Source organism: Hippocampus bargibanti, linkage group LG07 (assembly GCF_051943395.1).
Source record: "Hippocampus bargibanti isolate YZ-2025 linkage group LG07, ASM5194339v1, whole genome shotgun sequence".
In the NCBI taxonomy this organism is placed as follows: Eukaryota; Metazoa; Chordata; class Actinopteri; order Syngnathiformes; family Syngnathidae; genus Hippocampus; species Hippocampus bargibanti.
In genome coordinates, this window is record NC_142740.1 from 4,630,001 (window position 1) to 4,653,183 (window position 23,183).

Genomic DNA, 23,183 nt, shown 5'->3' on the forward strand with positions numbered 1-23,183 from the left:
TATATATATTAGCCTTTATTATATGCCATATGCCTTTATTAGTCTCCACTGTGAGACTAATAAAGGCATATCCAATATATATATTAAAAAATCTGACCATTATATAAGTAAAACTAAAAACAATAAGACAATAACTGTCTTTCATCCAACAAAAATATATAATATTAAAATCAGACCATTACAGAAGTAAAACAAATGAAGCTATCTAGCTAGCAAGCTAGTTACCTAGCTATCTAGATATGTAGATTCCTAACTAGCTCGTTAGTTAGCTCATTAGTTGACTTGCTATTTAGTTCATTAGTTAGCTCGCTAGCTAGCTCGTTAGTTAGCTCACTAGCTAGCTCGTTTGTTATGTCGCTAGCTTGCTCATTAGCTAGCTCGCTTGTGAGCGAGCTGGCTATCTATCTACCCATATATATATATATATACACAATGTATATATATACACAGTTATATAAAAATCTGACAATTACCGAAGTAAAACAAAAGAAATAATACAATTTCACACCCCGAGACCATCCGCTGTCCCCCTTGTCAAGCCCCTTTTGTCCAATATCTGCACCGAAACCATGGCTAATTTCCCCCGATTTCAACTGTTGTAATCCTCTCAAGAGAGAAAGATGGCAGAAAATGCATGCGGCGGCGTCGTCCCGGTGACCCCGCCCTTCCACGTGCTGACAAGCGACCAGCTTTCTCCCGGCCAACCCTGACCCCCGAAACCCTGGCGCTCACGGCACTCGCGTGAGGAATTAACTCCGCCTCTGTCACTTACACTCTTGCTGTGCGGACGAGCCAAAAAGAAGCCATGAGAAAAAGAGCTAACATTTTCGGGCGGAAGGGGTCAACGGATTTAGCTTTTTTAAGCCATCTGGGCGACGGAAAGCACTTGAATGATTTAGGAGCGGATACTAAAACGTGCTGCATTGCGGAGGAAATACATGGAGAAAATAGCTCATTGATGACTGTGGTCGCTCTCCTGCCTTCAGAACCAGAATCAGAAAGCCTTTATTCGGCCCACAATGGGGAAATTTGCAAAAATAGCGTGATGCAGTGTCCGAAACGGACACTGTAAACAAAGGCTCAAACACAAGAAGATTGTCTTATACTGCCGGCAGGGGATGTAGCCATTCATGACGGATGCTCAACATCTGCAGCCCTCTGCCAAGCTATTTATTGAGAGTACAGTGATACCTTGGTTTACGAACTTTAATTACAATACCATAGCACATTTATTATTATTATATTTATTATTATCCATTCCATCAAGCCATCAACGACCATCACACATGTAAATAAAATGACTTTATTATACGGTACTGTTGATTTCTTTAATTAAAATACCATATCACATTTATTATACATAAAATAAGGTATATTGTGTGTAGTTTTAAGGCGTATTTAGTTGAAAATTATGTTTTATGGGGACCTGGGAACGGATTATTCTCATTTTAATGGCTTCCTATGGGAAATTAATGTTTGGAATACACACTTTTTGCCTTACACACACTTTCTGGGAACCAATTAAATTCGTAAGTCAAGGTATCACTGTATTCCCTTTCTGTGGCGTACTCCAATGTTTTTTTTTCTTCTTTTATTAGACTTCAGAACCCTTTAGCCCTCCCAAAGTCCAGATAAAATGAGACAGAAACCCGGATAAAAAGTCTAATTAGTTAAGAGGCGGAGTCATGAGGTTCCATGACCCTACGACTCGGAACCTCTGCTGCGAAACCGGTGGCGCGTACAGTTGGTATCCAGCTAGCGCGTGCCTTCGGGGTTGCTAATCCCGTTAGGGTGCGTCCATGTTGAAGCGTGATCAAACACCGTGTAGATGAGGGTTGAAGGGTTGAACGTTGCCAGGGTTAATGGTTGTGTTGAAGCTTTTGAGGAGAAAACACACTTTGGATTTTTTGGTCCGTTTATTGTACCACTACTACGGCCGTATAGGTGGCGGTAGTATACCTAAAAAAATTAGCGCACCAACATGTTTTTTTTCTGATGAGTGACTGCCCTTCTACTACTACTACTACTACTACTACCACGACTACTACTACTAATAATAATGATAATGGATGAGAAGGTTTCTTCAGCCGTCATCTGTACAAAAGTGAAGGTTTCGGACGTTTCGCCTCCTATCCAAGAGACTTCGTCAGCGAACTAAAGTCTGACTGGTCGTATCGGCCCCATTTATATATCCCTAATGTCCAGACCAGACTACGTATTTTCAATTTCGGGAAAAATTTTATAAACAAATCCATGGTTGTGCTATGGGCTCACCAGTTTCACCCATAGTGGCTAATCTTTACATGGAAGAGATGGAGAAACAGGCCCTCACATCCTTCCCAGGGACTAAACCTAGACACTGGTTTAGATATGTGGACGATACTTTTGTCATAATTAAGAAACAAGAAATTCAATCCTTCACAGATCATCTCAACTCTGTAGACTTCAACATTAAATTTACTCGTGAGGACATTCAAGAGAACCAACTAGCCTTCTTGGATTGTAAAGTAATTATAAAAGAGGACAGAGCGCTAAAAACAGAAGTCTTTAGGAAGGCTACGCACACTGACCAATACTTACTTTTTGACTCTAACCACCCTTTACAACATAAACTAGGAGTTATCAGAACCCTCCAGCATAGGGCTAAACTAATACCAACTAGCACTGAAGGTAGAGAAAAGGAGTCAAAACATATCAGGAGAGCACTCACTAACTGTGGGTACCCTCAGTGGTCATTCAACAAATGTCAGAAAGAAAGAATAGCGAACGAAACCAATAATTCTCAAGATTCTAAAAGGAGAGGAGTAGCAGTACCGTACATTGCAGGAGTTTCTGAAAAATTACAAAGAGTCCTTTGGCAACATAAAATTCCTACTTATTTCAAACCGATAAACACGTTAAGGCAAAAATTAGTGCATCCAAAAGATAGGCTACCAAATGAAAAACAAAGTAATGTAGTTTATTCCATACATTGTAAGAATGAAAATTGTAAAGAGCAGTACATTGGGGAGACTCAACAAATTCTCAAAAAAAGACTTTATCAACATCGCAGGGATAATACTAGTGGGCCTCAATCGGCAGTACATTTGCACCTAAAAGCTACTAACCACTCATTTGACGACAATGAGGTTAAAATCTTAGCGAAAGAACATAGATGGTTTGAAAGGGGGGTAAAAGAGGCGATTCTTATAAAACAACAAAATCCTTCATTAAACCGGTCTGGTGGTGTGAGGTTCAATTTGGATCGTTCATACAATAGCCTGCTCAGGCAAAACAGGTTAGGCAACTTTCGCAATGCTGATGAGGGTCGTTATGCTGATGAGGTGATACCGGGGGGAGTGGGGGTAATAGGCCAATCGTTAGTCAGGAATGTAGGAACAATCAGTGGGGCCACAGGGGGGGGTCCCGCGCCCCCCCCAACCTGAGAGTAGGGACCTATCATAGCTGTGTCCGGCACCACTAGGTCTGGACATTAGGGATATATAAATGGGGCCGATACGACCAGTCAGACTTTAGTTCGCTGACGAAGTCTCTTGGATAGGAGGCGAAACGTCCGAAACCTTCACTTTTGTACAGATGACGGCTGAAGAAACCTTCTCATCGATGGACCACTCCTGTACGACTGAGAGCTTACACAGACGAAATAATGATAATGATAATAAATAATAATCATAAAAAACTCGACTGTATTTTTAAGGGCTAATGATGTGGGTTGTTTTATTATGCACAGGACTTTATGTATGTGTGTGCGTGCGTGTGTGCGTATGTGTGTATGTATGTATGTATGTATGTATGTATGTATGTATGTATGTATGTATGTATGTATGTATGTATGTATTTATTTATCATGTCGTTTATTTATTTATTATTGATGTATTTAATTATATATGTGTTTATGTATTTATTATTTTATTATTTTATTTACCGGCATGTATTTATTATTTATTATTTATTTATTGTCTATTGTTTATTTAATATTTATTATTTATGTATTGTCTATTATTTATTATTTAGGTATGTACGTACGTATGTATGTATGTATGTATGTATGTATGTATGTATGTATGTATGTATGTACGTACGTACGTATGTATGTATGTATGTATGTATGTATGTATGTATGTATGTATGTATGTATGTATGTATGTATGTATGTATTGTATTGTTATGTATGTACAGTAAAGTCTCGTTATATCGATATTGGATATATCGATAGTCCCGGTTATATCGATACTATTTCTATGCACGCACGGAGAAAATTACATGCAAACAGGGTCAGATATATCGATAGTCCCGGTTATATCGATATTTTTTCGGACTCCCTTGAATATCGATATAACGAGACTTTACTGTATGTATGTATGTATGTATGTATGTATGTATGTATGTATGTATGTATGTATGTATGTATTTATTTCTTTAGCTGTGATTCCTATTTATTTATTTATTAATTAATTTATTTATTTATCATGCCATTCATCTATTTAATATTGATGTATTTATTATTTTATTTATTTATTTACAGCATGTATTTATGTATTTGCATATTTATTTATGTATGTATTTATTTGTTGTTATTCTTAATTATTCAATTATTTATTTATTTATTTTATGTCATTTATTTATTACTCATTTCAAGATCATATAACTCCAGACCCATATAACTTAGGATTTAACTTTTTTTCCTGATAAAAGAAGAGAGTCTCAGGTTTCTAACACTATATTGTATGTTTATTTAGTCCTCAAACTCAATATTCTGTGGGTCCTGGAATTTGAGTGACAATGACAAAAACCCTGGCACTGGAGTGGACACATGTTTGCACATCGTCTTGCAGTGATTGTTTTAGTATAGAGGAGTTCGTGAATATGTCACGCAGCTTCGGGAGTTTTTATTTTACGACACAGACATACGATTGTTATGCCACATGGCACTTTGAGCCACATATTACCTTAAGGCCTATTCATTCCTCGAAGACAATCTTATACAGAAAAGACGATTTGATTGTTGGTTACGAAGCATCAAGTGAGATCCGGCTGCAGCTACCTTTTACATGTTTTTTTTTTCCCTTTCAGTTTGAAAAAAAGACAAATCCGGTCCAAAGAAAGGATTTGTCTATCGCAAAAAAAAATCTCACGATCTCCATCTAACCCCGCGACTCTCACAGCAAAAAGACAACTAAGGCAAACGAAGCGAACCTATTCCTGTCAACTCGAAGAAAAATAGAGCGTATCCACTGTCTCCACCCAGCCGGAAAAACACGACGTCCACGCTTGTCCGTCACATCGTAAACGAACGATCGTGAGAGGCAGACGCTCACCTCCCCGCACCCCCACACACCCCCTTACACACACGATGACGATTTGCCCCCGAAGCTCGCCACGCTCCAACTGACCCACATACAGTAAGCGGGCGCTATTAGAAGTCAAGCGGGCGTATGTAAGGGCAGATGGAGGGTAAAAAAAAAAGCACAGGAAGTGACCTTATACTCTCTTTTCTTATCTCATCTGATAACAGTCTGAGTGGAAAGTATACTAGCCATCCACATTTCCCGAAATGGAGATTTTAGAGTCTTTGATTAACCTAATGTATGTTTTTGGATGCATGAAAAAGCCAGAGTACTGTATTTTTCAGTGTATAAGGCGCACCGGAGTATATGGCACACCCCCAATAAATTATGTCTTTTCAAACTTTTGCCATATCCAGGTAACACATCTGATTTACGACCGGCGCGAGTTACGACCACCCGTACTTACGACCACGACCGCCAGCCCTTTTTCTTTCTTCTCTCAGGGAGAGCGATTTTCCGACAGCTCGCATGCGTGGGAAGCCACGCACATTTGGGTCAGCAGAAAGCGTTTGCGTCGACACAGTAATAAAGATTGATAATACGAAGTATAAAATGATTAAAATGACACTAAAAGTGATAAGATCTATAAATGAACTGTAACATTTTGGTGTATAATAGTATTCAATCGAAAACGTTGCTTAAAAACAACAGATTGACATCGTATACTATCCTGTCGTATAGGAGATGTTAGCCTATCGTCGTTTGTTATGATCATGTGATCCTCACGTCAACCATTTTGAATGCTTTGCGATTTACGACTGTTTGACTTGCGACCGTTTTGTCGGAACGGAACCCGGTCGTAACTCGGATGTTACCTGTACAGTGAGACCTCAACTTACAAACACCTTATTTTACAAACTTTTCGTCTTACAAACGTCAAATTTATGAAAAGTAAACCTTATAATAAGCACAATTTTTATGATACACACCCACCACGGCTGGCGGAGTGATCTTCGGCGGAAGCACACGACCGAACAGCACCAGAGGTTAAGTTACCAACAGTCCTTATGGATGGTGACTCTCCTTCCATAAGCCATCAACGACCATCAAAAAGGTAAATAAAACTTTATTTTATAGCAGTTTATTTCTTTAATTACAGTCCTTATGGAATGTGACTCTTTCCAAACAGCAATTCCCTTTGACCTTCGACCTCCAACACCATCCATCAAGCCATCAATGACCATCACAAATGTAAATAAAGTGACTTTATGATACAATGCAGTGTATTTCTTTCATTACAATACAGTAGCACATTTATTATACATAAAATGAGGTATGGTGTGTGTAGTTTTAAGGCTTATTTAGTTGAAAAGTATATTTTATGGAAACCCGGGAACGGATTATTCCCATTTTAATGGTTTCCTATGGGAATTTTTTTTGAGATACACACTTTTCGCCTTACACAATCTGTCTGGGAACCAATTAAGTTCGTAAGTTGAGGTCTCACTGTATAAGGCGCACCGGACTATAAGGCGAACCTTTAATGAATGAAAAAAGTTTTCCAAATATAATATATAAAAGTTTTCCAAATATAAGGTACACGACATTATAAGGCACTACAGTAGAGACTGGGTCACCATTTCTTCTACAGGGGGAAATGGAGTAGTTGCCTTATATATGACTTCATATATATAGACTTTCATTCCTTTCATCACTTTGCTGCTGTGAAATGTAAATTTCTCCACTGTGAGACTAATAAAGGCATATTCAATCCAATCCAATATATAAGGCACACCTGGTTGACTCCAATTCAAAGTAAAAAAAATATATACCGTATATACCGCATTTCGTCTTGAAGAATGGGTTATTGATTCATTTTATTTATTTATTAATTCATATATAGGGCCAAAGCTACCAGCAAAAAATTTACTTTGCTGACAAAGCTTCTCGGATGAGGAGCGAAATCTTCAAAGAAGTACAGATGACGGTTCAAGAAACCTTTTCATTGATGGACCAATCCTGTATGACTGAGAGCCTACACAGACAGAAGCTAAACTGCGCCGTTTGTGAAGAACGCACCATCTGGGGTGACTCTGGCAGTTTCAAGTGTTATCAGCGCCAAAATTCTGCACGATCCAAACAATCCCGGAGAGCTCGATGCTCTACCTGCAGACTCTAGCGCGTCTATGGTCTTGCGCCCGGACTCATCCAATGGTCCGGATGGGAGTAGGTTTGATGGTAAACACATTGTAGTGGGATGGAAAGAATGGACAGTTCATGGGGGGGGGGGGGTGTTGATGTTATGGTTTGACGGTGTGAAAGGGGGGTTTGTACTCACAGCTCAGAATAAAGGATGTGCAGGTTGCCCAAATTGTCAGTGTAGTTAGCCGGGCTGAGCCAGGGTAGAACCAGCAGCAACAGAGCCTTCATGGTCGCCTCCTCGCCGCTCCTTCTTCGCACTCTTCCCCCCTACCACCACCACTCCTCGTCTTCCTCTACCACCTCCACTACTTTACACCAGACACCCCCCCCCCGCCCCCACCGCCAGCCACCCCTAACCACCTCTTTACCCGCCACGCTAACTCCCCGTTGTAGAAGAAGAAGAAGGTCCCGCTGTGGTAGAGCAGGAAAAGGACAAAGTGCAGAAAGAAGAATAAGAAGAAGGAAGGTGGCACATTTGGAATACAATCGGAGATGTGCAGCCACCCCTCCCCCCCCCTTGAACCCCTCCCCCCTTTTAATCTGCTCTGGGCAGCGTCCAGTTGTAAGAGGATTTGTGCTCATGTGTGTTTGTCTCCATCGTTGCGCGTGCGTGCGTGCGTGGCTGTTATGCGTTCGCGACAAGAGCGCAGGCTGTGTGACTTATACTGCAGCAGAAACCAATGAGAAGGGGGGTAGGGTGGCGAGATGGAACGGACCAAATTGAGGAAGGTAGAGGGGGGAGAGGTGGGGGCTACCTGCTTGGTCGCTTCCCCCACGTACATATACTCGCGCGACATGGACGTCCTCCGCATTGGCCTCCCAAGGAGAGGAGAGCGAGCAGGAGGATATGGATGAAAGATCACCCCCCACCCCCCCGCATCGCCCACCCGCCGCTCCCCCCCTCCCTCAATCCTCTTCATCGATGGGGCCACTCGCTGTGCAGCAGATTGGTGTGACGGCTGGAATGAACCTGCCTAGTGTAGAGAGTCCATACCTGTCAACCTTGGCTAATAGCTGCCCTTATAAATGATTATAATTGCCGTCTAAAAGTAGTAGTACGCCGTACATTATTTGAAATGATTAAAAAAAAAAACGCTAACACAAGCAGAAATGCAGTTTATCGCGCATGCGCACATTATGCTTTCATAATCGAACGTACGCAACGATAAAAAATATATACGCCATATGATCCAGTATTACTTTTGCTCCCCTTATTAATGATTGCAATTCCCCTTATTAAAGGAAAACAGACACCATTCTTTTGTTTCCTAACTGACATCAGAAAAACGTTTTATAGCATCTAAAACACCCAAAACACGCAGGCTGATATTTTTAGTCAAATGAAAAACACCAATAAAAATGACTTAAAGTGTCCCAAAACTGCCACAAAATGAGCTTGGAATTGGGCAGATTCACAAAGTCCCGCCCCCTTGTTCGTGACGTCACTAATGGTCACACACTGCCTTGCTCCAGAATCAAAACAATGGCTTCAGAGAGTTCAGATTCTGAGGAGATGTTTTCTTGTTACTCATCCAGTTATTAATGTGATTCAAATAGTTCTGAAGAGGAAAGCATAAATGTTTGGAATCGATTAAAGAAGTCCTTCCGTATCAATTCGAGCCGTGTGGACTCCAATGTAGCGCCCTAGAAAATGCACAAGATGGCGCACAAGCTCCGTTGGAAATGGGTTGATTTTTATGCTGGGAATTTGTGTCAACTAGTATCAAATAGTAGTCTTGGTGCAACACACAACGATTCCCCATCGTGTTATTTATGTGTTTTACTTCTAATTTTGCCCTCAACATGGATCAACACGAAGTTTTCACTTGTCTGGAGGCATTGGTTGTCCTTTAAGCACCAGTGAGGTAAATTTGGAGATTCTGTATTGTATTGTATTCTCTTTAGTAAGTGCATTACGCAACCGCAGCCTCTATCGTAGCTTCTATTCAACGCATGGGGACCTGGGAACGGATTATTGTCATTTTAATGGTTTCCTAAGGAAAATTATTTTTTGGGATACACACTTTTCGCCTTACACACTCTGTCTGGGAACCAATTAAGTTTGTAAGCCACGGTATCACTGTATTTGATACACTTAAAACAATTGATTTTGTCAGTGTAGATTTATGTATTTATTTATTTTTTCAGCAGGTTGTAAATCAACTAGCCCGCATGAAAGTACTTTGCTTACAGGCTGAATGTGTCGCTGCGGCGTAGATTACATTTTCCTGTCCTATTTGAATAGTCTGCAGGGTATGCATGGCGAAATGGAAATTGCGATGGGACGCCGTTTACGTGTTGAAAGTGGCGTGGCCCCCTTGAGGAGTCGTTTTAATAGCTTTCTACATTAACGCTCCGACACACTCCCGTCTGAAATGTCCTTGTTAATTTCCACACCCACGGCAAACGATTATTACTTCACGGTAATAATCATCTTGCCGTGTTGCTCTATTACGATCACTTTGACTAAAAAGATGAGGATTGAAGCGATTGCTTATATATATTGGATGAGTTGAATAATCACAGTGAGGGAACATACAATTTGTCGTTGTTCATTTTTATGGTGGTCATGTGAGAGGTTCAAAATCTGATCACATTTCTGTTGTTATGATGCAGTGTTATTTTACGAAACTGTAATTGACAATAACATTGAGAGAATAGCGAATGGCGGCCTTCCTGTATAATTGATGACACGGGTCCATTATTTTTAAAACTGGTGTCAGGAGTGATATTTTAAAAATTTGCTGGGCAATAATAATAATAATAATAATAATAATAATAATAATACATTACATTTTAAGCGCCTTTCAAAGCTTGCTCTGCGATCATTTTACCTAGTTCCTCATCAATTGTGTTCTGTTTAGCTGGGTTGATAGCTTTTTGTACAGTGTACAGTACAGTGTACTAAGTGTACAGATGGCGTGTGCGGGTTATTTGTGGAGCCTGATTGATGGGAATTTTAACCTTGCAGTCTACACTCTGCCTTTGAACTATCAAAGTTGAAAATTTCACTGTTTTCTATCCATTTTGTCACTCTCTCTCTGTCGTCTGCCTGTCTCTTTAATGTTTAAACCACCTCCCCTCACTGCTGCGTTCTTGACCAATCACGTGGCTTTAACCGACGACTGGGGTCGGGGAATAGAGGACCAAAACAAGCCGGTAGCCCTTTTCTTGTTAGGAGAACGGGCTCGTTCGCGAACGACACATCACTCATTGTGGCAGCTCCGTGTGTATCCCGAAAAATAGTTCGTATGCCAAGGTAAAAATTTCATAAATTTAATGTTCATAAACTGAAAGATTCGTAAGCCAAGCGCTTCGTAAACCGAGTTATCACGGTATGCTGACTTATAAGGATAAGCAATATTTACCCAAAACTCACTAGCTTCCAAATCAATTCCCTGATTGACTTTGACCAATCTCCAAACAGCCGGAGTCCCTAATTAAGAGTCCCATTGCCATATCTAGTAGCACTGAAAAAAAGCTATTTGTCAACTCGCAGATACATCAGACTGGATTCCAAACAAGTTCCAACACGATCAGCCGTCAAACCCAGTGGGGATATTGAATATCTCGGATGAAAACTTTGTCACTTTTACATCGGATTGTGTCTTAAATAACTCTTCATCAACACTCCTGATACAGAGCAAGATTCAACAAGCGTGAAAGCAGCAAATATGACCAGATGGCACGGCACGGCACGGCATGGCGGTCTCAAACCATGACAACACTTGAACCGCTGCCAGATTTCTCTCTGAAATTGCCGCCAGCCCCTCCCACTGTGGCAAGTGTGGTGAAGGGTGTCATTCGTAGAAATTGTTTATAATTCCCTTCCTATCCCGAGTGACTGTTGAGAATGTGCCGTTCATCGCCCGGAGAGAAGCAACGTACGGTGAAAAGAATCACGGATGCGCTGTACCGCGACAGTACACCTTAAGTTTCCTTGTTACTGTCAAGTATAAATTACATCCTAACATATAGATGGAGGTACAAGTGGGTCCTTAAAAATAGGCACCAAGACCTGCGACGTATAGCGAAAGGGTCGCTAGCAATTGGTTAACTGTAATGTATTACTTACATTGCCGACGTTCCTTTGTAACCCTCAAAATCTGGGTTTTTTGGGGTAAACATATGCCTAAAAAGTCACTCAAAAACTGTCTGTTATTCAAATGTGAGCAATAGCTTCTCATGCTAATCGCTTGCTAGTCAGGTTCCAGGTGATTGCTGCGCTCATTTGTCAAATAAGGAGTTATTGGAGACTTTTAAGAAAAACGTAGGGAATAGAAGAAAAATAAGCTTCAAAATTCATATGAAAGCTTGCCGTCATCATTGAGTGGACGAGAAAGATCAACACTGCTATTTGTTAGCGGTAACAACTTGGTAGTTAGCCATCAATGGGCTAACTGCTTACCCATCAACGGGCTAACACACACACACACACACACACACACACACACACACACACACACACACACACACACACACACACACACACACACACACACACACACACAAACACACACACATTGCTCGTGTTCAAAGTTGGAGCTTTTTCGCATTTTACAATGACAATGTATCTATCAGCTAGCAAGACAGCTATCTAGCAAGACAGCTAGCTCGGAAGACAACTAGGTAGCTATCTGTCTATCTATCTCGGTAGCTAACTAGTTAGCTATCTAGCTAGCTATTTTGCTGTTGAGCTTGCTTGGTTTTGCTGTTGAGCTTGCTTGCTAGAGAGCTATTTAGTGAGCTAGCTATATATGTATGATGTATGATATGTAGCTATATAGCTATTTTTCAAGCTATCTAGAAAGCTATTTAGCTAGATAGCTATTTTTCAAGCTATCTAGATAACTATTAAGCTAGATAGATAGCTATTTAGCAATACAAATAGATGGCGATTTAGATGGACAGACAGACAGACAGACAGACAGACAGACAGACAGACAGACAGACAGATAGATAGATAGATAGATAGATAGATAGATAGATAGATAGATAGATAGATAGATAGATAGATAGATAGATAGATAGATAGATAGATAGATACCTAGCTGTCTTGCTAGCAGTCTTGCTAGCTGTGTTGCTACTCTGTTGAGTAGCTTTGCTTACTTGAAAGCAGATGTAAACTATCCCTCTATGTGCGATAATCTTGCTGAGATGCACTCATCATCTCAGAGGCCTTCGGGCTAGCCGAGTGCTAATGAGCGTTAATGAAAACCCAGCCCGACCGAAAGGAAACCAAAACACAGTGCTCTTAATGTTGGATAAACATGGAGTGGGGGTTGTGTTAGTTTGGATGAAAGCTTTCCCTTTTAGGCACTGACGCCGAAGTTTGATAATTTAGAAGAAATGTGTGTATATAAGGCCTTAAGAGCTCTCTCCAAAGGCCTTTCGATCAACTACAGTTTGGTGTTAGCCTCCTCACCTGCTTCTGATGTGGTCCTCCATGTCACCCCGGGCCAAAACTTCAGTGCAGTGATCCTTGAAGGGGCAAACCACAGTCAGCTTGTCGAGCAGCTTGTGCACCAGTAAGCTTGGCTTCCTGCAGTTCTGCAACATGAGGGGCGCTCGACACACTGGACAGAAGTCGCTCTCGAGCAGGAAACTGGTGAGGCACTCCTGGCAGTACGTGTGCCCGCAAGGTGTGTCCAGTGGTCGGATAAGAGGCTGCAGGCAGATGTGGCACATCAGGTCGTTGTCGACCTCTTCTTTGTAAAGGTACTCGTGGTTCTCCTCTAACTGGTGGCTGTGACCGCATGAGACGCAAAGGTCCGGTTGCGGCGATTGACCACCCGGATCTGATGAGGAAGCCGGGGGTGCTGGGGCGTCCTCCATGACCTCCTCAGGTTCTGGCTGCACACTGAAAATGTTGGGGACAATTTTCAAGAAAATTCGTAGCTTCGCAGCTTCTCACTCTTGGTATTTAGCACAGGTAGCAATGGCACCAGTGTTTGGATTGTCCTACCTGGTGTTCATGGAGTCCTCCCGGTCAGAAGGAGTCTGGATTTGAGTGGTGGGCCAAGTCAGAGCCAGCTTATCCATCATTGTGCGCATAAGCACGCCAGGTTCCACGCTGTTCTGTAGTTTGAGGGGCTGGCGGCAAACCGGGCACTGGTTACTCTCCAAAAGGCAGCAAGCAAGACACGTCTGACAGTAGGTGTGTCCGCAGGGCGTATCCGACGGTTGGTCGAGTGGCTGCAGGCAGATCTGGCAGATGGGGTCGTTGAGAGGCGGTGCAGAGGCCTCCGCCATTGTGAGTCGAGGCTGCAGTTCTGGTTAGACCCGATCAATTGGACACAAGAGGGACATATTGAAGGGTAACCTAGCATTGAGAAGAAGAGATATGAAACATCAGTGAACAAAGTTCATCCTGGTTCTTGGTCGTAGTTCAGTTCAACCAGTGAGAACCAAAAGCAGGAACCATATTTGCTTCGGGACACAGTTGGTTTTGGTCAGACTTCAACACAACCATCTGAACCTTGGTGCCTAAAGTGGATCCAGATCACTTGTAATAAATTTGGTCAAGTCTAAACAATCCTCCAAAAACAAAGACCCATCAATTAAGAAATCCACTAAGACAGTGGTTCTTAAACTGTGTTCGGTCTCAGGGGTTCGGTGGATCCCCCAACGCAGAGGTCCACCCCCTCAGTCTCGTCTGCAGTTGGTGGGCACAGTCATTGAAAGAAGGGTTCGGTGAATCTTCTTCTTTTCCCTTCAGGGGTCGCCACAGCGAATCAGTGTCCTCCAGTGTTGACCCCTGTTCGATAAAGGAGCATATGAAACTCGTGGGGTTCAGTGCCTCCAAAAAGATTAAGGACCCCTGCACTAAGACAACATCTTGATGTTATCTAAGTATGCTTACAAGCATCCTCTGGTTGGGCCTAGTGTGAATGCTCTATAGACCAAAAGATACAGACCAGTCTTGGACTGATTGTGCAAACTATCTCATCCAACCCCCTGCAGTGCACCAAATAAGAAGTTGCATGCAAGAACTGTGGGTCAGTTCACTCCGGATGAAGGGCCCTATTTTACTTACGAGCGCAAGCCCAACGTAAAGTCCGGATGGATGGACTTCTTCTCTTTGGTAGTTTGCTAAACATTTTGCTGATAATACAGTAAAGTGTCGTTATATCGATATTCAAGGAAGTCCGAAAAAATATCGATATAACCGGGACTATCGATATATCCGACCCTGTTTGCATGTAATTTTCTCCGTGCGTGCATAGAAATAGTATCGATATAACCGGGACTATCGATATATCCGATATCGATATAACAAGACTTTACTGTAATTGCTCTTAACAAGGTCTTTGGATGGAAATTGTCTTTTTAAGATCAATCCTTGTGGCATCCCTGATTTGGATCAAAATCATCGTGGCTGAAACGATAGTGCGGACGAGTATGCGGTGCTTGACACTGTAAAAAGATAATATGACTCATAGGGGTCCGTGCGTGACATTGGTGGGTAAACTGCAAGACGCCCCCGTTGCGGATGATGTAGTCACCGTAATAGGCAAAGAAGTAGGGCTCTGCATTCTACTCAGCAGTTCTGCAGTTATAATCTGTTGAGCAGCAACATGTATGCAGTCAACATGCTAGTTCTCTCTGTGGTGTTGTTACTTTGGTTGACGTCATACAAAAAGCAGATGGGCTCCGTCAGACAAACGTCACCTTGGCAATGGGTTTCTCAAACAACGGGATGCCACTTGGTTTCAAGACCCGTCATTGGCTCTTGGCTGCGGCATCACAATGCCAGAACGACACAAATGACACTCTGTAGACCAGGGGTGTCAAAGTCATTTTTTGCCGCGGGCCAGATTGTAGTTATGGTTTCCTCTCGAGGGCCGTTTTGAATTTGGGGAACCCATTAGAATGTTTAAATCCCTTCAAATATTACATGTAGAGCACACAGCAAATTAATGAATAACTCGTTTTCAAATCTGAAGTCAAGAATAATGACTTTTATTGTGGTTGACATCCAAAAATATGAAATTTTGGCTCAGATTTTAGCAATCATCATGGAATTTAACAAGTTTGATTTGCTTTCGCGGGCCGAAAAAAATGATGTGGCGGGCCAGATTTGGCCCGCGGGCCTTGACTTTGACACCTGTGCTGTAGACCGATGGAAGGATATAAGACAAGATCTATTTGCTGTCTATTAGCTATCTAACTATCTAGCTGGCTATCTAGCTAGCTATCTATTTTCTGTCTATTAGCTATCTAACTAACTAGCTGGCTATTTATTTGCAGTCTATTAGATATCTAAATATCTAGCTGGCTATCTAGCTCGCTACCTATTTGCTGTCTATTAGCTATCTAACTAACTAGCTATCTCTTTGCTGTTTATTAGCTATCTGACTAATTGGCTGGTTATCTAGGTAGCTATCTATTCGCTATTTGTCTAGCTAGCCGTCTAGGTGGCACGCTATTAACTAGCTATTAGCTAGCTAGCTTCCGGGTTGAGTGAACGCTGGCGCATGTGGCTGCCGTTGCTCACCAACAGAAAAATTGTTGGTGACTGTAAAGTGACATTGAGAGTTTTGAAAGGCGCTTAGAAATGAAATGGATTATTATTATGTTCTTAAAAAAATCACATGCCATCAAATTACAGCCTGATTTGATGGCATGTGAATTTTTTTGCCCACAGTTTTTTTAAATGTTTTTTTAAATCTCATTCATAGCCAGGCAAGGTGTAAAAATGTATCCATTCCAGTACCAGGGTTTTTGTCATTTTCACTCACATTGCAGGACCCACAAAATATTGACTTTTAGGAGTACATACACATAGCTATTTATTATTATTATGATTATTATTATTATTATTATTATTATTATTATTATGATTATGATTATGATTATTATTATGATTATTATTATTATTATTATTATTATTATTATTATTATTATTATTATTATTATCATTTGCTAGCAATTTGCTATCTATTAGCTATCTGGCTGGTTAGCTAGGTTTTTGCTATATATTAGCTATCTGGCTGGTTAGCTAGCTTTTTGCTATCTATTATCTATCTGGCTGGTTGGCTAGCTATCTAGCTAGCTAGCTATTCACTATCTAGCTGGCTGGCTATCTAGGAGGATAACACATTAAAAGCCTTTTCCCATGCACACAAATGCGCGAACAGACATGCACATGGGGCACACACATGCCTTCACAAAACCGCACACACCCGCGTTCCATTGGGTGGGCGGGGGGTGCGATAAGGCGGTTGTTCAACATGTACCTGTACGCCAACATTTAATCAATAACTCAACCTGCAATGTAATATACAAACACTTCAAAACTACACAGTAATCACTTTTTGTTCTACGTGATAACAAAATGAGGGAACGGCTCTTGGCACGACAGGCTCATGTTTCAGTTTATTTAAGGGCACGTGTGTTTATGGTTTGCTGTTGTTTTGCCCTTTTTTTTGCCTTTTCACTAAAACAGACAAATGATAGAAAAAGAATGCAAATGTGAACATTTCAAAAGGTGAAAGTGGAGTACAATATGGTCTGATTACCAGACGATATTGTGTTTTTAGTCATGAATGAAAAATCCAATGTTGAAGGAAGCAGCTGACATTTCAAGATCCACGCGTAAACGCTTCCAAAATAGAAAAACAAATAACAAAATGGCGGCCCTTGAAGCTTCATTTTTCTGCTAACTGGCAGCGTGTTTGACGGATGAGTGAGCGACTCTGCTTGGACATGAAATTAAACATTTACTTGGAGCAACAAATTAACATTGGACATGCCAAAACACAATCAAGTCACCTTTTTGTTCAGGCATGTTGCTGAATCATAGCAAATTCCAGGTAGGCAGATTTCTTATGATGATTTCACATTAACTTAGTTAAACCTGCTCTTCTTGAATTCAAATTCACACACTTTTCATATTGATTCTCACGCCATAACAGATAATTTGCTTGTGAGTAAGCTAGGAAGCTAGCTAATGAGTCTAGCTAATGGAGAAAAGGCTGGATGGCTATCAAACTGCAATCGGGAAAATCAATATCTAACTGGATAGAGACATTCAGAAAATTGGCTAGGGTAGATATATGTTTCTAAAATAACAATTTAGATAGCTAGTTAAGCAACAAGTGAGATAAATAGACAGCTAGATAGATAGCTAATCAGCTAGGTAAACCTTTAGCGACACAGCGAGTTCAATCTGTGCAGTATGACAGTCCTCCGTGTCCCGAACGGCGCTTGAAATACAGCGGAAATAACATGAAACAATCCAACAAGATAACAGAGCTAATCTATCTGTACATTAAATAGGTAGATTTGGGTGGGTGGCTGGTTAGGTAGATAGGTGGGTGGGTAGGTAGCAAGGTACAGGTAGGTATGTAGGGAGGTAGGGAGGTAGGTAGGTGGGTAGGTAGGTAGATAGGTAGGCAGGTAGGTAGGTGGGTAACTAGGTAGGTAGGTGGGTAGCTAGGTAGGTAGTTAGGTGGGTGGGTGGGTAGGTTAATAGCTAGGTAGGTAGCTGGGTTTGGGTGGACGGGTGGGTTAGGTAGGTAGGTAGGTAGGTAGGTAGGTAGTAGAGTAGTGTGGGGGTGATAGCTAGGTAGGTAGATGAGTGGGTTCGGTAGGTAGGTAGGTAGGTAGCTGGGTTTAGGTGGACGGGTGGGTTAGGTAGGTAATTGGGTGGGTAGGCAGGTAGATAGAGAGGTATGTGGGTGGGTAGGTGGATAGCTACGTAGGTAGGTGGGTTTGGGTGGATGAGTGGGTTCGGTAGGTGGTTTGGTGGGTAGGTAGGTGGGTATCTAGGTTGATAGGTAGCTAGGTAGGAAGGTGGTTTTGGGTGGATAGGTGGGTTAGGTCAGTACGTAGGTGAGTGGGTAGCTAGGTAGGTATGTAGCTAGGCAGGTATCTGGGTAGGTAGGTAGCTAGGTAGGTATCTGGGTAGGTATGTAGGTAGGTAAATAGATAGGTAGGTTGGTAGGTAGGTAAATAGGTAGGTAGGTTGGTAGGCTGGTAGGTAGGCGTGTCGGTAGGTAGGTGGTTAGGTAGGTAGGTAAGAAGATGGTTTTGGGTGGATAAGTGAGTTAGGTACATAGGTGGGTGGGTAGCAAAGTAGATGTAACTAGGTAGGTAGCTTGGTAGGTAGGTAGGGAGGTAGGTATGTTGGTGGGTAGTTAGGTCAGTAGGTAACTAGGTAAGAAGGTGGTTTTGGGTGGATAAGTGGGTTAGGTAGGTAGGTGGGTAGATGGATGGGTAGCTAGATAGGTATGTAGCTAGGTAGGTAGCTGGGTTTGGGTGGATGGATGGGTTTAGGTAGGTAAGAAGGTAGGTAGCTATAAATAAACAAATAAATAAATAAATAAATAAATACAGCTAGACAGCTAGATAGCTAGGTTGATCAGTAGCTAGTTGTTAAGCTATCAGGCTATCAAGCTGTCAGCTTATTTTGGCAACTTGTCCTAAGTCCAAAGTTTCATGTCACCAAATTGTCAGGTGTGGCGGGTGTGTAAAACGGAAAATTCCACCAGCTTGCCGGAAAGCCCACACAGATGCAAGGCAGTCTGCCAAATTCCCAAACACAGTGAAAGTAAACTTGGCCTGGCTAGAAAATGAAGATGTGCCAGTTTTTATGTCGAACGCACGTGCGACTCTCGACAAAAATAGAACCTGTAAAGGACAACCGACGCCTCCACGCAAGTTGTGTCCATAATTTGTAAAATCACATTCAATGACTTCTACTTAGTGTATTTTACAAAGATTCCACCGCATATAGCTATATTTTACGTTTTAAGACTCGCGCTGAATATTCCGAAAGTCATGTTTTCGCGTTGGTGACGATTCCTGACGTGACGTCACGTCTGGAACGCCCCTGACCGAGAAAGTGACACACAATGCATTTTGGGTACTTTGTTTGGTCTGAAAACTTCGTGTTGATGGCGAAATTAGAAGGAAAACACATAAATAACGCGATGGTGAATCCTTGTGTAATTCACCAAGACTACTATTTGATAGTAGTTGACACAAATTCCTAGCAGATAAATCAGCCCATTTCCAAAGGAGCTTGGGCGCCATCTTGTGCATTTTCTGGGTGTTACATTGGAGTCCAGATACCTCAAAATGATCCGAAAGGACTTCTTTAATCGATTGCAAACATTTATGCTTTCCTCTTCAGAACTACAGTAAAGTCTCGTTATATCGATATCGGATATATCGATAGCCCCGGTTATATCGATACTATTTCTATGCACGCACGGAGAAAATTACATGCAAACAGGGTCGGATATATCGATAGTCCCGGTTATATCGATATTTTTTCAGACTCCCTTGAATATCGATATAACGAGACTTTACTGTATTTGAATCATATTCATAACTGGACGAGTAACAAGAAAGCATCTTCTCCAAACCTGAAGCCATTGTTTTGATTTTAGAGCAAGGCAAGATGTCCTGGCGTGACGTCACGAACAAGGGGGCGGGACCTTCTGAAACTCGCCATTTTCTGGGTCATTTTGAAGTTGTTTTGGGACACTTTAACTCATTTTTATTGGTGTTTTGCATTTGACTAAAAATATCAGTCTGCGTGTTTTGGGTATTTTAGATGCTATCAAACGTTTTTCTGATGTCAGTTAGGAAACAAAAAATGGTGTCGGTTGTCCTTTAAAGTCATAGGAAAAAAAACGTTTTTTTTTTTTCTAACGACAAGGAATTCAAAGCAATTGCAGCTTGTCTATTCAAGTACGGAATGTAAACGTATGACATTGGCTAAGTAGAGTGAAAGCGCAAGTTGAGCAGAACAGAAAAAAAATGTGTCTTTACTATTCAAACAAACTACTCAAATCACAACACTGTGTACCAAATATACAATCTAAACATACAGCAACCAAAACACAACCAGATACCATTAAAACAACCTAAATTCACTTGATTTGTTGAATGTGGGTAAAACACAAAAAGTACACTTACTTGCAGTTCACCTGGGCAGGTAGAATGTTGTAACATTAAACCACAGGGAAAAAAGGGAAGCGGAAGAAAGGACTTTGTCCTTGCGCTAGCTCGGTCGGGAAACTTTATCCTAGCAGCGCTGCTCTTCGGGGGAATTCTCCAGCTGACATCGCAGGCGGCAGCTCACCTGCGAGAGGCGTAAAGGTGAGTATGAAGAAGGAAGTGGCAACGCAGACAGGGGTGGGGCTAAAGATACTGTAAAAAAAAAAAAGGACAAACTGGATAAACCTGATCACCCAGCAGGCGTAAAAAAAAAACCATGTGAGTGTTTTGGTTGAAAAGAAGCAAAGAGGACGCACAAGGTAAACAGAAGCATCTTGGAAAAAAATATATGTATATACAGTATATATATATATGGCTTATGATACTTATATATATATATATATATATATATATATATATATATATATATACATTAGTGATACCTTGGCTTATGAACTTAATTGGTTCCCAGACATAGTGCGTAAGGTGAAAAGTGTGTATCCCAAAATTTAATTTCCCATAGGAAACCATTAAAATGAGAATAATCCGTTCCCAGGTCCCCATAAAACATAATTTTCTAATTTTCTAAGTCTTAAAACTACACAAAATATACCTTATTTTATGTATAATAAATGTGCTATGGTATTATAATTAAAGAAATGAACTGTACTGTGTAATAAAGTTGTTTTATTTACCTTTATGATGGTCGTTGATGGCTTGATGGAATGGAGTGGCCGGTTTCATCAGCATTAAACACTTGATGAGGAACGTAGTCTTCTTCTTTCACCATCTTGAGATATGATCCCTTGTAGATTTACTTATTTACTTACTTATTTACTTATTTACTTGCTTACTTATTTGCTAACTTGTGTGAATTATGTGGCAAATTGGCGTTTTCGTGTTTATTATGTTTGTTAAAGTCATTATAAGTGCCTTGCATGCTGGGTCAGAGAGGACAGTAATTTCATCTGTGCTGTATGTAATGCATATTAGCATATTTGACAATAAATCCGACTTTGACTTTATGTGCTTACTTACTTGCTTACATACTTGTTTACTTACTTTCTTATTTACTTGCGTATTTATTTGCTTATTTACTTACTTACTTAGTTGCTTACTCATTTGCTTACTTATTTGCTTACTTATTTGGTCACTTACTTGCTTATTTACTGACATATTTACTTGCTTATTTACTTGCTTGTTTATTTATTTATTTATTTATTTATTTATTTATTTATTGACATATTTATTGACTTATTTATTTATTTGTAATTGTTCAAACTGGAGCAATTTTAGCAAAAAAAAAATTGTATGTATTGCATTTTGTACAGCCGCCCCCATTTCAAGCTCAGATAACTCCAGACACATATAATTTAGGAATTAACTATTTTTTTTCTGATGAAATAAGATAGTCTAAGGTTTCTAACGCTGTCTTGAATGTTTATTGTCGTGGATACATTTTTGCATGTCTGGCAGTGAGTGAGTTAATATATTATATACAGTATATCATATCTTGTTTTTCATGACTGTGAAAAAAATTAATCATCGATGTTATAAAAAAAAAAACAGAGGGCCTATTTTAGCTGCGTCTTTCTATGTTGTGGTACTCATTTATTGTCACGTCGGACTGGAATCGCCGATGAAGCTTTTCCATAATTTGTTTCAGATGATTTTGTTTCTTACAAGCAATTTCAGAGCCAGTTTGTACATCGTTTTTTGCCAGCAAGGCATTTATGAATAATAAAAAAATATTTAAAAAAATGCATAGACAAAACAATCGTCGGGTACCCAAAACCCCGTAAATATGCCAACGTGATGAATGTTTCACATCTGGAAAAGGCACAACGGCTCATTTGAGAACCCAACATTGTTACATTACTCATCTTTTATTTGTGTCGGGGATTTATGCAATGACGCTGGTGCTCAGCAGGGCACCCATTCGGGTGGCATGCCTTTTTTGTTTCGCTTGACGTACATTTCTTCAAAGCATAAACTCAGAACGACCCTTATTTTTTACACAGTTTACTTTGAGTTCTAGCGCGATGCTACTTTTATCTCTCTTTTGAAGTCCAAGACGGCGCCCGAGTAGGCTCTCACGAACGTTACTTATTTTTGCGATGCGGATTGTTTTTCAAAATTTTTGGCCACAATGATAAAGGAGCGTCAGCGCAGAGAGCCGATGCGTATATGGAACTGTCGCGGCTTGGAATTGAAGCGGATTTACGTGGGACAATCTTTTTTGTCAATGGATGCTACAGCTTGTCGCGGCTTGGAATTGAAGCGGATTTATGTGGGACAGGAGATGTGAGACAATCTCTTTTCATCAATGGATGCTACAGCTTGTTGCGGCTTGGAATTGAAGCGGATTTATGTAGGACAGGAGATGTGAGACAATCTCTTTTGGTCAATGGATGCTACAGCTTGTCGCGGCTTGGAATTGAAGCGGACTTACGTGGGACAGGAGATGTGAGACAATCTCTTTTCATCAATGGATGCTACAGCTTGTTGCGGCTTGGAATTGAAGCGGATTTATGTAGGACAGGAGATGTGAGACAATCTCTTTTGGTCAATGGATGCTACAGCTTGTCGCGGCTTGGAATTGAAGCGGATTTATGTGGGACGGGAGATGTGAGACAATCTCTTTTCGTCAATGGATGCTACAGCTTGTCGCGGTTTGGAATTAAAGTGGATTTATGTGGGACGGGAGATGTGAGACAATCTCTTTTGGTCAATGGATGCTAC

At 40.9% G+C, this 23,183-nt stretch overlaps 1 protein-coding gene across 4 annotated transcripts in view; it reads right to left on the reverse strand.

Annotated features, from left to right (window-relative positions):
* Window positions 1–20,586, reverse strand: part of lnx1 (ligand of numb-protein X 1) — a 52,966-nt gene extending 32,380 nt beyond the window's left edge. For 2 of the 4 annotated variants that reach the window (XM_089001160.1, XM_089001156.1), the window contains exons 1-3: window positions 20,421–20,586; window positions 13,456–14,247; window positions 12,916–13,350 (exon numbers count right to left, since the gene is read on the reverse strand). In XM_089001160.1, the coding sequence (XP_088857286.1) occupies window positions 12,916–13,350; window positions 13,456–13,742 (722 nt within the window). In that variant the 5' untranslated portion in view covers window positions 13,743–14,247; window positions 20,421–20,586. The remainder of the gene's footprint in view (window positions 1–12,915; window positions 13,351–13,455; window positions 14,248–20,420) is intronic. The other 2 variants (XM_089001159.1, XM_089001157.1) reach the window with 2 other exon arrangements.
* Window positions 20,587–23,183: the final 2,597 nt, after the last annotated feature.